General features: G+C 46.3%; 1 protein-coding gene across 1 annotated transcript in view; it reads right to left on the bottom strand.

The window, feature by feature from the left end:
- LOC308200183 (uncharacterized protein) overlaps nt 1-16,727 on the bottom strand; it is a 96,712-nt gene that overhangs the window by 68,241 nt on the left and 11,744 nt on the right. The window contains 22 exon segments of the mRNA XM_080605443.1: nt 128-414; nt 753-1,133; nt 1,235-1,434; nt 1,595-2,159; nt 2,375-2,970; nt 3,216-3,493; nt 3,603-3,886; nt 3,981-4,222; nt 4,336-4,404; nt 4,526-4,610; nt 4,714-4,970; nt 5,577-5,726; nt 6,855-7,126; nt 7,843-8,129; nt 9,158-9,538; nt 9,634-9,833; nt 10,432-10,996; nt 11,212-11,807; nt 12,984-13,261; nt 13,936-14,219; nt 15,625-15,869; nt 16,134-16,199. Of these exon segments, the coding sequence (XP_080461569.1) occupies nt 128-414; nt 753-1,133; nt 1,235-1,434; nt 1,595-2,159; nt 2,375-2,970; nt 3,216-3,493; nt 3,603-3,886; nt 3,981-4,222; nt 4,336-4,404; nt 4,526-4,610; nt 4,714-4,970; nt 5,577-5,726; nt 6,855-7,126; nt 7,843-8,129; nt 9,158-9,538; nt 9,634-9,833; nt 10,432-10,996; nt 11,212-11,807; nt 12,984-13,261; nt 13,936-14,219; nt 15,625-15,869; nt 16,134-16,199 (6,568 nt within the window).

The following is a 16,727-nucleotide window of genomic DNA, read 5'->3' as shown; positions in this document are numbered from 1 at the left end:
CCCGCAACTGCCTCCTGCCCCCCGCCCCTTGCCTGCCGCTACCAACCCTCCCTCCTCGGGCCGCTCACAGCTCCCCTCTCTCATGCTCCCCTTTGCTCGTCATCTACGCGACACAACAAGGACTCACGGCCACTCGTCATCCGGCACCCTCCAGCTGTCTCCAAAGTCATTGATGTGAGGCACGACGACGCCATCGGGTCGTGTGAAGTCGTCCTCTTGTCTCCCGGTGTATGTTCCACACAGCCCACACAGCTTGCCCCAGTGCTTCTCGGACACCCTCACAAGGAGCTCATGGTCCCCGTTGAACTGCACCTGCAGGCCCAGCTTGGTAGAGACTTGCACGTAGGAGCCACTCAGGGAAACGTTCACACCTGGGGCTGGAGAAGCAGGCAGGGAGGCCAGAGCACCGTTGATCTGAACAGGGAGGAGAGCGGGAGACACAAGCATAAAGACGGGCCCTCCGCTGGTGGTGCCAGGGCCCACCGAGTCACAAGCGCTGATGGCATGAGAAACCGCGCCCAGCCCTACGAGAACAGCAGCTACCCCACGGACAGCACACAGAAAGCTCGGGACAGCAGGCAGAAACTCTGTTGCTGCGCCAGCAGTCCTATCTGCCCCACTCAGAGACTCGCTGTGCTCTCGTGTGAGCACGCCAGCAGGTTCAGGCAACATCAAGCTCTTCTGGGGGAACCGTGCTACTAATGGTACTTTGGATATCTGTGTTCCCAGGCCTAAAAGTGAGGGGCGCTTACGTAGACTTCCTTGTTCTTGCGCAGTGCAATGTGGAGGCCATCCACGGACAGTGCCACCGAGTTCAGAGCCGTCCAGCTCTTGCTGCCCCGATGTTCGTTGCGCGTGGTGACGCTGAAGCCGAGGGAGGAGTTGTCACAGGCCGTCACCACTGTGTAGTTGCAGGAGCCCTGGAAGTGGTGAAGCTTCCCATCGAAGGTGCTGTAATGCGGGTCGCCGTAGATGTGGCAGAGAGCTGTGCTGGCCGGGTAACAGCCCCGCTGGCCGTCCTGGATCTTGCAGACCTCCTCCTCACCACAGGACAACACAGAGCAAACCATCTGGCCGTTGGCTTCACATCGGCACTGTCTCGTGCAGTTCTCGTTCACAAAGTGCTCTCCTTCCTGCAGGCAGAGAAACCCGGAGCCCCATCACGTCAGGCAGGGAAGTAGAGGCAAAGCAGTGCCTCGGGAGGGGAGCGAGCCACAACAGGGTTTTCACTCACGCTGTAGTAGTTGCCCTCAAAGAGGCAGCCACAGTTGGCCTCGGGCACGCAGGTGTCTCCGCTGAGGAGGAAGCCAGAGGTGCACGCGCAGCCCTCCATGCAGGGCTTGGAGCAGTTCTGCGGGGCTTGTCGGTCAACGCAGGTGGCAGGACAGCCAGTCATGCAAGGGTCATAGTAGCTGTTGGCAGGGCACCGCAGGGCTGCAACGGGAAGGGGACAATTAGGACCTGCAAAGCCCGCCAGTAAGGGGCTACCTTCTGGGAAGGGGAAGACCAACGAATCGTTGATCGGTGCTTTGCCAGAGGAACTGGGCACAGGGAGAGGCCCGCTTTCCTCTGCAAATCCAAGGCAGGTACTCACGGCAGAAGGTGGCATTCCTCCAGGGGAGAAGAGTCACGCCGGCTGCCTGGCACGCATCAGCATAGGCCTCCAGGGCACCACACAGGACCTCCTGGCTGCCACTCAGGGCACAAAGGTCATAGGAGCAGGTCTCAAAGTAGCTCTGGGGGTTGATCACGGCATGGCAGCTCTCAAAAGAGCCTGGTCCGGCAGTCAGTATGCCACAGAACTGCTCCGATTGGTAGAGCTTCTCCTCTTCTGCACTGCAGGGTTCCGGGGGGACGGGCACACCGCAAGAGGGGTCACCGTCCGGCACCTTCCAGCTCTCCCCCAGCGCATTGGAGTCTGCGGCTTGCTGCCCGTCGGGCATCATGTAATCGTCCTCTCGCCGGCTGTTGAAGTTCCCGCACATGCCGCAGGTCAGGTTGGAGTAGGTGGTGGGCACCCTCACCTCCACCGAGTGGTCGGCGTCGTAGGACACTCTGAGGTTGAAGTCCGTCTCCAGGACGATGTAGCGGCCGCTTGTGCTCACTCTGATGGCACCTCCTGCTGCACTCACCGGCAAGGTCCGGCGCACATCGTTCACCTAGGGCAGACGCACCGCAATGGACCGTCGTCTCTCTGGGGCACTCAGCCCCACGGGACCACGAGCCCCACTCGCACAGACACCCCTGCAGCTTGCCCGGCCATATGTCTGCTGCACTCTGGGGACCCCTCTTCCCTAGTACATGCAAGAACCTACCAAGAAAAGCCAGCCCTGCCTTGCAGACCCACCGTGCTTGTGCCAGCCCAGCTCCTTACCAGCACTTGGCTCCTCTCCTGCTTGACTATTGCAATGCGCTCTCCGTACACCTCGACCAGGACTTCGCGCACGTAGGACACGTGGGGGTTGCCACGATGCTCGTTCTTTGCCTCAACATTGAAGTAGGGCACGGAGCTGTTGGAGCACACTTTGGCCAGCGTGTAGGTGCAGTTCCCCATGAAGTCGTGCGTCACCTTGTCAAAGGTAACGTAGTGAGGGTCACCGTGGACGTGGCAGATGCCGTAGGAGTGTTCGAGGCACTCGGGTTTCCCATTCTGCACACCACAGTACTGGCCCGCAGGGCATGAGGCGCTGGAGCACTGGACTTTGCCTCCCCGTGCGGGACACGTGCACTTTGTGGAGCAGGTGTTGTCCGTCCAGAACTCCGAGCCCACCGGGTAGTGCTGCCCATTGTGCCAGCACCCGCACTGCTGGCTGGGCACACATCGGTCGTTGTAGAGCAGGTACCCGCTGTCGCACACACAACCCTCCACGCACGGCAGGCTGCAGGTGACGGGAGCCATAGGGTCAACACAGGTCGCAGGGCAGGCTGCAGCACAGGGCTCGTAGTGACTGTTGGCTGGACAGGTGATGGCTGCCAAGGCAAAAGGAGTAGCAGTGAAACCATCGGTAACCCTACACTCAGAATGCCCTCAAAGTAGCCAGGCTCCACCACATGTTTTGGCAACTGTCATCATCACCCCGCTCCCACCAGCTGCTCCCACGTGATGCCTTCTGCAGGGAAAGGACCACTAGGGGGATCTGACAGACAAAGGGTGCTCCCTGCCACGGTGGCTAGCCGGCCCAGGGAAACGGGGTGCTTCCCTGCTTCTGACTTACGGCAGAATGTTGCGTTCCTCCACGCAGGGAGCTTGACACCAAGCGCCTGGCAGGCATCCGCATAGGCCTGCAAGCTGTTGCACAGGGCCTCGCCATCCAGCCCCAGCTCACACAGGTCGTAAAGGCAGGTGTCGAAGTAACCGCTGGGACTCAGCACAGCGTGGCACACCTGAAACGGGCTGCTGCTGTCAGTGAGGAGTCCGCAGAAGCGGCTGCTGGCAATGACTTGCTTGTCGGCCTCACTACAGGCTGGCGGGGCGGGCTGTCCGGCTGAGCAGCTGTGGAAAGGCAGGGAGAAGGGCCCCGGGGTTATCTGTGGGCTTCTCCTGGTGCCTCCCCCTCCCCTTGCCCGACGCGTCCCCAGGCCTACGCGGGGGCCACACGCACCTGCTGTCGTTGGACACCTGCCAGCTGTTACCCAGGCTGGTGGAGTCTGGCTCCAGCACCCCGTCCGGGTTCAGGAAATCGTCTGCTGCCATCCCGTTGTAGTTCCCACACATGCCACAAACCTTCTGCCCAAAGGTGCTCGGAAGCGTCACCTCCACCAGATGGTTCCCATCAAACTTCACTCTCAAGCCAAAGTCTGTCGCGACCACAGTGTAGAACCCGCTGGACGAGACCTGCACGCCTGCCGATGGGGTGCAGGGCAGCACCTCTGCCACTCCGTTGACCTGCAAGGACAGAAACCAAGAGAGAGTTGGAGCAACCCGTTTGCAACGTTCTCTGTCCTGACACAGCCCCGACGTTGCTCCCCCCTGCGCTTACCGTCACCACGCCGCCCTTCCCCAGCCTTATGCGCTGGCCATACACATCGACGTCCACGTACTGGACGTAGGACACGCGAGTGTTGCCTCCCCTGTGCTCATTGGCCGCTTCCACGTTGAAGTAGGGCAGCGAGCTGTTGCTCTCACACAGCTTGGACAGGGTGTAGGTGCAGGTGCCCATGAAGTGGTGTATTTGGTTGTCAAACGTGTGGTAGTGAGGGTCTCCTTCCACCACACAGGTCCCTGGCAGAGGAAGGACCAGAGGAAACGTTCAGTGATGCACCTCCTGCCACCTCCTCTCCACAGCCCACCCTGCCCAGAGCGCTGCAGCCCCATGACTCGTCTGCTCCACTCACCTGAGCCTGGCGAGGGTGTTGGTGTCCCAGGCGCTGATGTGCTGGGGACAGGCGTTGTAGTCAAATCGCCTACGAGAGACACAATGGCACATGCAAATCAATCCCCTTGACCAGATCCTCTTCACGGCAGAAACTACATTGACTGCCCCGACAAGCAAGCTGCCCTTTCCCAAGCCGGGTGATGAGGTACCTGGGCAGTATCCTTTTTCAATGGACAGGTCATCCAGTGCCACGTCGCTGCGGAAATCTTCACCTATCATGCCTTCGAGGACGATCTAAGGGAAGGGATGGTTTCCAGCATTAGCTCCAGCCACAAACATTGTGTGCCATTTCAAAGCACACTCTGTCTCAGATGGCAGTTAGAGCCTCTGCCCTTACCTGCATGTTTCCTTTGCTGTGCACCGTGACCTCTACTAAATGCCATCTGTCCCCTTTGTTTCCAGCTTCTTTCCATTCCAGCGTTGATGTTTCATTGTGAGCTACGTACACCCGCAGGGCCATTGCTTCAGCCACCCCGTACATGTGATACCAGAAGCGGAAGCAGTGCGGTCCTTCCGAACCACACACTGGACTGACCAAGCGAGCTATGTCAGTTGGCTTGTGCTCACTTCCTTGCAGGTATATGTAATAGCCATCTGGAAATAGCAGAGTGGTAAGTTCTCATATTGCTGAATCAGGGCAACACAAAATACCTCAGTTACATTTTGAATGCAGCTGCATTTTTGTGGGAGACATGAAGACAGCAGTCTGCACATAGTGTTTGTGGTACTTGAAGTGGAACGCTGTTCTCTCCAGAATAGAAGTCTAGACATCACTGGCCAGTGAGTGTATGGGTGTTAGGATATGGACCTTTAGTCAGTCTATAATACTACAGCTTTCCTTCACCCAGCACCACCATTAAATTTCCTGTCCCCAGATGGATTTCCAGCAGATTACACTGTTCTCCTCCCTAGGGAAAGGCTAGCATCCTAAATTATGGGTCAGGAACTGAAGTGATCCAATCTCAGCCTGGGTATGTCTTTGCTGAAGCCTATCTGCAGGTAACTATGCAAACATGTTACACACTCGTCCACATGCTGCACTGGTCATTTATCCCAAGACAAATTCCTGACTGCTGCAGAAGGCTCTGGATAAAGCCCTGGAAACATGTTGCCTGGATTTCCTATTAAAAGAGGCTTTTTGCAGTCTTCTCAGAGACTGCTCTATCTGAAGCACAGCCAGATACTGGTTGCTGTTCCTACCTCCTGTTGTGTGGTCATAGGAAGGGCCGGTGTCTGGTGAGGGTGTTGGCCCCTTGTTCCTTTTCCAGTCAAAGTTGTCATTGATCGCCTGTTCCCATCCACAGAAGTCAACATCAAATGTGCAGGATATATTGCAGGCTGTTGGTGCAGCTGTAGATGTTGCAGATAGAAAAAAACAGTTTCCACGATGAGGCCTGGAATCTTTTCACTGTTCTGATAATGTCCTTCTAGATCTCATGTACTCATATCCATTAAAGATTGGTAGATGTTATAACAGAGTGAGTAGAAGCAATCCGTACAGAAACACTGGTTATTAAATGTCAAAATGTATCTGAGAACATCTGTTCTTTACAAGTCCATTACTTAATTATTATCATAATGCACTAATATCCTCTATTTTTAGGCTGTGTTTTAATCCTTGGTCACTGCAAATTGCTCAAAGCTCTCCTATTTGGCACAATGGTATTCAGCTGGCTCTCAAAGTGCAGCTTGGGTAGAAATCTAGACATCATTATGAGAATGGCCTAACATTTCTTTTACAGTTTCTAAATTGTGATACGAAATATTATCTCAGATTTGAAAGAGGTTATGGAATGTCTTTTCATGTCATAGACTCAGGCTGTCATTTCTTCTGTTTCTGGTGATCACCTCTGGTAGTTGTAGAAGCAGTTTCATGTCTCTAGCCTTACTTCTATGTTAACTAGTCTACCTAGATAATAAGGCCCTAACAGTGTAATGACTCAGAGGCTAAATGGAGCTCAAGTCAAGTTGCAGGATTTTCCCTTATTAATTTTAAGCTCTGGTTTATACACTTCTAAAGTTATTTGACATGCTTGATTAAAACCTGGAACTGTAGACTAGTGGTGTAAATGTTGTATTAACACTTCTCAAAAACAAAAAAAAAATATTTTATTAAAGCCAGAATGGTGATTTTTTTTGGAAAAAATAACAAGTTGGTTTGAAAGAAAACAGTAAGTGCTTAATTTTCCCTGGCTCATCACTTAACTGCCAGCATATGTTGGCTTTCATGACCCAATTCTGAAAAATTCTCTGAAGTCAAAAATGTTCAAACATTGTGGCTTAAAGTGAACACTGAAAGACCATTAAATGCATAGATTAGAAGCTTGATTTTGTAAGACACTGAGCAATCAAAAGTTTTCTATGTCTTCCTGAATCACCTTCTCTGAAATTCTTCTCAGTTTTTTAGTCATTTGAGTTTATATTTGTAACATGAGGATTTAATTGCATTGCTATTGGCTAAATGGCCTTGTGACTTACCACAGATGGTACCTTTCCTCCATTCTCCCAGATTTACACCTCCAAGCTCACAGGCAGCAGCATATGCCTCTAAAATTTTGCAAAATTGTTCAGAATTCCCCTCTGTGGCACACAGGTCATAGACACAGCTCTCAAAGTACAGCTGTGGTGGAATGTACCAATGACAGACTGCAAAAGGCCCACTATTTTTCAAAATAATTTTACAGACTTCTTCATATTCTTTCTCTTTTTCTGTGTCACAGGTGGGTGGTACAACTGCAACTGGATTACATCTGCATCAAAAATAAACAGCATCATGGTTATATAATACATATTTATATTTTGCTCTACACTGTAAGGTACACCTCAACAATAATAGAACTCTATGCCAAATTCTGTGGATTTGCTATGTATTCTCATCTTTAGTTTGTCAAACCCAAAGGTGAGAAATATTACAATTTGACTCACAATTCCCCATTAAGAGTACAATAGTGAATTGTTAAGGTATGACTACCCATCCATAGACTGAAGGCAAAAGAAACCAGCTAACCAGATATCTAACAAAAGGAAGATAATTTCAATTCACTATTGTGGATAGTAAGATAGCTAATTTGTGTATGAAAGCATTAATAGACAGTGCTTATCTTAATCAATGTAGAATTACGTTAGGAGGTGAATCTGAGGCATATATTTAACTTTCTTGTAGTTGGATGATATAAAGGAGATATTTTAGCATAGAGAAACAAGAAGAAATCAAGTTAACATGCAAAAAAGGAGCCCAATTTCAAATAAAATGTACAAAGTTCATATTGAAAACCACTGAAGAGTAGTTTTAAAAATAAAGTGCTTTCTACTGAGATGTGGAATTTTTCAAAGGTGAAAATTCTAGCCAACAAGTAATATCAAAAAAAGGTTTCTATGAAATGTATATTATGTGTGTTAATCTCTTAAGTAGAAGCTCTGTGTTCCAGGTATTTTGCTGTTTCCTTTAATATTATTGGATACTTACATCCAGTTGTCATCCTTCACTAGCCAGCTGTCACCAAATTTATTTGGATCCTGTTCTAGGACTTTGTCTGGTTTAAGAAAATCATCCAGCTGGTTGTCATTGAATGTCCCACACAGACCACACAGCTGTCCTTTGAGACTTTCATCAACCTGAATAAAAAGCTCCTGGTCGCCATCAAACTTCACCTGGATCCCTAGAGAGGTATCAATGACTACATAATGTCCTTTTACAGCTACTCTTGTTCCATGCTTCAGATCCACAGGAAGAGAAACCTGAAATCCATCCACCTAAAGAAAACAAAGCCCACACAAACAGGTTAGTCAATAAAGCTCCCAGTAACAAAGGAGCGGTCTACACTGCTAATACTGTAGCTTTCTTCACCAAGTCAGCCTTATTCTAAGGAGCAAGATAGACAAAAAAGTTTGAAGTTGGCCAGGGACTAATCAGCTAGATACTTATCTCATATATTGAATATTCTTTTATGAATGAAGGCTGAGAGAGATAGGTTTATTCAACCTGAAGAAGAAAAGGCTCCAGGGAGGCCTCATTGCAGCTTTTCAATACTTAAAGTTGGCATATAAAAAGATAGAGAGTAACTTTTTGCTCGGGAAGTTAATGATAGGACAAAAGAGAACGGTTTCAAACTGAAAGAGGGAGATTTATATTAGCTGTTAGGAGGAAATTCTTTACTCAGAGAGTGGTGAGGCACTGGAACAGGTTGCCCAGAGAGGTTGTGGATGCTCCGTCTCTGGAGGTGCTCAAGACCAGGCTGGGCAAGGCCCTGGGGAATTTAATCTAGTGGGTGGCATCCCTACCCATAGCAGGGGGTTTGGGACTGGATGATCTTTAAGGTCCCTTCCAACCCAAGTTGTTCTATGATTCAATGAATATGGGTTTATAGCACAAGTTGAGCACTGTATTGTCACAGCTACACACATAGCAATACTTGGACTAGCTAACTTAAAGCTATCTCTGGTATGTATGGGTCTGAGAGTGTATAGCAAAAATATTACTTCTGATTTAAAGACCAGAACAGTAAAATCCAGACTGAGATTTAGTTCAGCAAAAGCTTTCTATTTAAGGATGAAGTTACAGATGGAGCTGTTTTTCCTAAAACCTCATGCAGACATGATTCGACTGGACATAATGCATAATGGCGCTATGCTGATTTCTGACTTTTTGAAAAAAATACTTATGTGCCTTCTGGCATATGTAGTCTTGAAGGTGAATGAAGTAGAGAAACCTGATTCAGTTCTTCTGGTTGGAAAATGCTGTGCACAGATATGATAGATTGTGCTTAAAGTAGAACACTTACATAGGTCTCTTTATTTCTCCTCACAACAATATGAAGATTTTTCAGTGTGACAGCAACTGAGTCCAAGGCTGTCCAGTTCGGGTTTCCTCTATGTTTATTTCTGGTTGTCACTGAAAACTGTTCAGAAGAATTTGTGCATGCCTCAACAACTGTATAATTGCAGTCTCCTTGGAAATGGTACAGTCTCCCATCAAAGGTTACATAATGTGGATCCCCAAAAATGTGGCAGGTGCTGGGGTTCAATGGATAACATCCTAGGAGTCCATTCTGCACCTTGCAAACTTCGCTTGCTTTGCATGTGTTGGAATTACAATTTATAGTCCCACTTCCAGTACATACACATTGGCCTGCACAGTCTGTTTGCCAAAAAGCTTCTCCTTTCTGTTAGAAATGACAAAATAATAATAAAATTTTAAAAAGTTAAGAGTTAACGATGAACTGTGAAAAAAGCCCCATAACTATGTGCTAAGACAAACCTCATAATATTTGTCATTGAGAAGACAGCCACAGTTGTTCATGGACACACACTGTCCCCCGCTGATGACAAAGCCATTGTTGCATTCACATCCCTCTACACAAGGTTTGCTGCAGTTCTTTGATGCAAGAGGGTCAGTGCAGGTTGCAGGACAAGCACTGGTGCATGGATTATAATGGCTATTAGGAGGACAGGCAACAGCTGAAAAACAGTAAAAGGCTCTTCATTGATGATCACAGCTCACATACATCCACGATGCAAAATGGGATTATTTTGAACTAGTGACAATAATTTATCAGAAACTTCATGGGAGACTAAATTTTCTTTCCTGTTTTGAAATCAGAAAGCAAAAACGAAAAACACTCTACCAGAAAAAGGCTTGAATGTTAACATATATCCTTGATGTTTAGCAACCTAAAATCCAAATGAAAACTAATGCTATGTTAGGTCTACTACTTAGCTGGTATGTGAATTATGGAAGTCATTAAATGTACACTGGAAAGGAACAAACCTGTTAAAGGCAAAACAACCTATAAATCTCAGATGTGATTCCACGTTATCAGTGACCTGCTGCTAGTTATTTGACATAGATTCCAGGGATAATGAACAGAGTTCTCCTCACATTTCTGGCAGTAAAAATTAATGAGATGTATTTTGTAGAACATTATCTGCTCATATTTTGTGGGGGAATATGTGAAGAATTTAAGATCTCTAAACTGTATGTCAGTTAGTGCCTGAAAGCAGCCTCCTGAGACAGCAAGGGAACTATTCAAAGATTCAGCTCTGTACAGAAACTCACGGCAGAAGGTGGCATTCCTCCAGGGGAGAAGAGTCACGCCGGCTGCCTGGCACGCATCAGCATAGGCCTCCAGGGCACCACACAGGACCTCCTGGCTGCCACTCAGGGCACAAAGGTCATAGGAGCAGGTCTCAAAGTAGCTCTGGGGGTTGATCACGGCATGGCAGCTCTCAAAAGAGCCTGGTCCGGCAGTCAGTATGCCACAGAACTGCTCCGATTGGTAGAGCTTCTCCTCTTCTGCACTGCAGGGTTCCGGGGGGACGGGCACACCGCAAGACGGGTCACCGTCCGGCACCTTCCAGCTCTCCCCCAGCGCATTGGAGTCTGCGGCTTGCTGCCCGTCGGGCATCATGTAATCGTCCTCTCGCCGGCTGTTGAAGTTCCCGCACATGCCGCAGGTCAGGTTGGAGTAGGTGGTGGGCACCCTCACCTCCACCGAGTGGTCGGCGTCGTAGGACACTCTGAGGTTGAAGTCCGTCTCCAGGACGATGTAGCGGCCGCTTGTGCTCACTCTGATGGCACCTCCTGCTGCACTCACCGGCAAGGTCCGGCGCACATCGTTCACCTAGGGCAGACGCACCGCAATGGACCGTGGTCTCTCTGGGGCACTCAGCCCCACGGGACCACGAGCCCCACTCGCACAGACACCCCTGCAGCTTGCCCGGCCATATGTCTGCTGCACTCTGCGGACCCCTCTTCCCTAGTACATGCAAGAACCTACCAAGAAAAGCCAGCCCTGCCTTGCAGACCCACCGTGCTTGTGCCAGCCCAGCTCCTTACCAGCACTTGGCTCCTCTCCTGCTTGACTATTGCAATGCGCTCTCCGTACACCTCGACCAGGACTTCGCGCACGTAGGACACGTGGGGGTTGCCACGATGCTCGTTCTTTGCCTCAACATTGAAGTAGGGCACGGAGCTGTTGGAGCACACTTTGGCCAGCGTGTAGGTGCAGTTCCCCATGAAGTCGTGCGTCACCTTGTCAAAGGTAACGTAGTGAGGGTCACCGTGGACGTGGCAGATGCCGTAGGAGTGTTCGAGGCACTCGGGTTTCCCATTCTGCACACCACAGTACTGGCCCGCAGGGCATGAGGCGCTGGAGCACTGGACTTTGCCTCCCCGTGCGGGACACGTGCACTTTGTGGAGCAGGTGTTGTCCGTCCAGAACTCCGAGCCCACTGGGTAGTGCTGCCCATTGTGCCAGCACCCGCACTGCTGGCTGGGCACACATCGGTCGTTGTAGAGCAGGTACCCGCTGTCGCACACACAACCCTCCACGCACGGCAGGCTGCACTTATAGGGTGCTAATGGGTCAACACAGGTCGCAGGGCAGGCTGCAGCACAGGGCTCGTAGTGACTGTTGGCTGGACAGGCTAGTGCTGTATTATGAAAAATAGTAATACACAGGTTTATCTTTTAATTATTGAAATATTGGGGTTGTTTAATTACATATTCTATTTTGTTCTGAAATTTTGAGGACATCCTGGATTTGTCTGGCAATCTAATGCATGCCTTTCCTTTTTAAACATCCTTTAATTTAGTTTGAGCTTTGAGCTTTTTAATGTCTCCCTCACGGTGAGAATTTCTTAGGAGACCTCTTACTCTTGTAGGTGTTTTCTTTGGTTACTTGCACTGGGCTGAGGATGTTACTGTCATTTTATTTGTCCTTGATATGTGCCATATAGGTCTGGTATTGAATTCTAGTCTTGTAGCTTCTTGATTTATATTTTTTTAATTTCCTCAATATGTTTAATGTTTGTTAAATAATCAGGATGTACAAGTGCCCTATTCTATTTTTAGACCTTGTTAGACATAGGGCATGTAAAAAAAAAAAAGCTAATTAGAGGTTTTAAAGACTGAGATTTTCAAGTGATAAGGTGTTGGAATTAACATTTCTTGAACAATCTTTTTCCAGCTTTTGCATACTTACTCATTGTGGTTCAGTTTTTAATGACATAACCTTGCTCTGTTTTAGCCTGTTTTCCTAAGCAGACAGAGATGACAGAATTACATTATACACCTCTCTGTCCATTGTCCCATCAATTAAATCTGACCCAGCTGATTTTCTACAGAATGGCGGAAGATAGCTCAGTGTCTCTGCAAGTAGAGTGCGTGAAACTCTCATATGTCAACTAAGCATTTGCAAAACAAGTTGTTGTTTTGTTTTGTTTTTTCTCAAAGACACTTAAGTTAGCTACAACTTCCTCAGAAGGCAAAAAAAACTCTAAGTCAAATGTCCCTGACATACGTAATACCCCTCAACAAAGATATAGGGACACTATACGATTTCAATGGAAAAGCCCTCAACTCTATTTGAAGATGGACTAGGAAGTGTTTTTTTCCCTTCATCCAGAAACAGCTTAAGTAGTTTCAGTGAAGTCTTCCTAAAGGACTCAAATTGAGGACTACACATAATTCTGAAATCTTTATCCTAATCAGTCAAGATTCACAGTGTTACAGGAATTTAAAACAGTATCTTATAATGCTCTTTCCTCAGGCAGTCCTAATTATATCCTTCTGACAAGTGGTAATTTCCAGTAATCTTTGATACATACGGCAGAAGGTTGCATTTCTCCATGGTTGTAGCTGGACTCCTGCTGCTTGGCACACGTCCGCATAAGCCTGCAGGTTTTGACAAAGGGCTGCATTGCTCAAATGAAGTTCACACAGATCATATTGGCAGGCATCAAAATAACTCTGTGGATCAACTATTGAATGGCAGTTCTGGAATGGACCACTGGGATCAGTGACCAGACCACAGTAGTCATTGCTTTGGATGATATGTTTTTCAGCATCAGTGCAATTTGGGGTATGGCCATCATCTGGCAAGCACCTGGTGTGGAAAAAATGATGTGTAAAAATTTACTGGCAAACTTTGCATGCAATTGCATCCAAGATGCTTTTCAAATTGCATCTAACAAAACTGCAGGGCTGGCCCCAGGCTGAGGATGACATATTTTAAAGCTCAACATTTCAAACAATTAGGATAGAGATTCAGATTTTAATATGATCTCAACCTTATAACTTCTGTGAGGCCTGTAAAAAAAAAAACAACCCACATTAATTCATTCATTTTGGGTTCTTTTTTTTTTTTTTTAAGTTTAAACAAGATTTAGACATGGCAGACACCTAGGAAGAGCAAACAAAAAATAAAAGCATTCAAAGTTAAACATCTGTCATCATTAAATAACATACTGTATAATTATAAAATAAATGGTGAAGTATCTCAGAAGAGTTCAAACAGGATCTTTAAGTATTAGCATTAATATACTATAACAGTAACTGAAATTCTAGTAGGCATCTGCAGGTGTTATATTCAAGTTTTCTCTTTTTAAGCACTGTTGAATTTACTAGGAAAGTTTACCCAGATATGTGAAGGAACTTCACTGACAAGAACATATTTTATTCCTTGTTCCTGACATTTTTGGCCTACATACAAAAGTTGCGTAAAATACTGCTCATTGCATAACCAATAGCTAAGGCCAAACATTCTGATTGGAGTCCTACCTTGAGTCATTATAAACTTGCCAACTGTTTCCAAGGCTGGCCGAGTTTGTTTCCATCCCTCCATCTGGGTTAAGAAAGTCATCTGTTTTGTTTCCGTTATAGTTTCCACATATTCCACAGACTTTTGACATATAGGTACTGGGAAGAGTGATTTCTGCTCTGTGATCTCCATCAAACTTGACATTCAGCCCAAAGTCAGTAGCGACCACAACATACTGCCCGCTTAAGGAAATACTGACAGGGTGCACCAAGGTCAGAGGGAGCACCTGAATGACTCCATCAACCTGCAGGGACAGAGAAGAGCAATCCTTAAAATCACTTTAAAAGAAGTATTTCTAATGGTGATCCTCTTAGACCATGTTCCTATACTGAGCGTAGGATTTGCACGGTGAGCCTGGACAAGCATTAAGAACTCATACCATAGTGTTATTGTTTTTTATTTAAAGTTTTATGTAACATGAATGCTGTATATGGACAAATGATCTAAGGCATTAAGACCTAGCAATGCAACTACTTAGCTTTGAGGTCCCGACTGTGGTCAAAACAAGCTTGGTGAACCAGACCCAGCTGGAAAAAGTCCAAAACTTAGCAGGGTCTTTCAGGAGTAACTGCTGGCAGACCTTTTAATTTTGGATAAAACAAGAACATGGTATAATATTCAAAAGATGTAGCTAGAATGGAGTCTCAGACTGGACAAATTTTGAAAAAGTTTTTTTTTTCTTTTTCTTTTTTCTTTTCTTTTTTTTTCTCTTTCTTCTTCATTTTCACATGAGATGCCAAACAACAGAAACCACATGTTCAAATAAAGTTTTTTTTTTTTTAATTTAATAAAATTAATATTTACTTTGAACGTTTGTTCTTATTATATACATAAGAAAGTTTAGTTTACTTAGGAACATATGTAATGAAAAATGTAAATACAATGGAAAGATATAAAAGAGGAACTGTTGGAGAAATGTGGATATCAAATTCACTGTGCTTCAAAGATCAGATGGGAAAGGTCTCTGTGTATATTTAAACCTTTATCTCCTCTCACATAGATCACTGCAATTTTATTTTATTATTTTTTTTTTTAGTAAGAAGGGTGTTAATCAAATAAGGTGAGCTATTCATTTATTGTGGGTTTTGAATCAAACATGTATCTGCTACCTTGGCCCTTCATGGAAATGTGCCAAAAAGAAGTCTTAAAATACAGTAGCTGGCCAAGTGATACATTCAGCTTGAGGAGAGTCATCAGATACTCTCTGGGACTCTCATCTGGCCCTGTTTTATGGCAAATGCCAGATATTAAGTGAAGCTAGCAGTTATGTGGAATAAATAGAAATCACGGATAAGCATGCAGCTTTATAGGCCACCACATGGGCCTGGAAAATAATCACCAGCTCAGACTCAGTTAATGAACGGCCTTTTTATTCCCTGCTGCAGAATAAGTTTGCGAATGGGGGGCAAGCCTGAAAGGTAGGCTAGCCCACCAAAGCTATCTGGAGCATCAGCTCTGATCCTGCCTCCTAGCAACATAGTACAACATTTTAATCTGTGTTTTCAGTTCCGAAATCCCAATGTTTACTTTAAGGACTCTATAGTACTACTAGTCCTAAATATTTGACTGCCCCCTAAATATCACTGTATGCTTGTAGTCATTGCACTACAATTTCTTGAATTACTGGGGATAGTGTCATTCAGCCTTACCTTAACAACTCTGTTTTTACCCAGATTGATCCTGTAGCCATACACATCGACATCCACGTACTGCACATAGGACACATGAGTGTTGCTTCCCCTGTGTTCATTGGCTGCTTCCACATTGAAGTAGGGCAGCGAGCTGTTGCTCTCACACAGCTTGGACAGGGTGTAGGTGCAGGTACCCATGAAGTCATGACGCTGCTTGTCAAATGTGTAATAATGAGGATCCCCATGTATGCTACAAATTGCTTCTGGAGATAGGAAAAAGGAATATGTTCTCATCAACATATTGGTGCATCCAGAAAAGCCACCACATACCTGCATTGTGCAGTGGGAAAACACAGTCACCCTCATTTTATAGATTACATACGGAAGGACAGAAACAGAAAAAAACAGATTCATACGGCAGTGCCATAGAAACACGCACAGAGAAATTAACTAAAGCATTTAAGTAGCACTGGTAGAAATGCCTTTCTAAAATGCTTTGACTAGCATATGTGACTGGATAAAATTACCTGTCAGTGGAGGTGGTATAGGTTCTGTTGGTGTAGGTGTTGGTGGTACAGGGGTGGAAACTGCATCTGTCAATGGAGAAGACAAGGTAACAATGAGTTATAACATTACTCCGTAAACACTACATACTAACCAACATACACGAATTTCAACTTACTCTTCACCAGCTTAAACTTAGAAGATTTTCACTGAAGCAAGTGGAATGACCTATATTTAAAAATGAGTACACGTAGGTCCTTTGAGTTCTTAGGAGCTCATCTGACTGTTAGCTTGGTGACAGTGACTAAGCTTGTCCCCGCATGCTTCTCTGGAACTGTAAGTGTATTTACAATTGGATGCGTGTTTCATGGAATCATAGAATAGTTGGGGCTGGAAGGGACCCTTAAGGATCATCTAATTCCAACCCCCCTGCCGTGGGCAGGGACACGTTCCACGAGATCAGGTTGCCAAAAGCCCCATCCAACCTTATTATTGACATTACTAATAGCATTATTTATAAAAAAAAATCATTTATAGTATAGAAAACAAGTCTAGTTATAGTATAGAAAAGTCATAAGAGGACAAGGTAGAGATTTGTAAATTATGATACAGCAACT

The sequence above is a fragment of the Anser brachyrhynchus genome (assembly GCF_964034855.1).
Source record: "Anser brachyrhynchus genome assembly, chromosome: 9".
In the NCBI taxonomy this organism is placed as follows: Eukaryota; Metazoa; Chordata; class Aves; order Anseriformes; family Anatidae; genus Anser; species Anser brachyrhynchus.
This window is presented reverse-complemented; position numbering and strand designations above follow the sequence as displayed.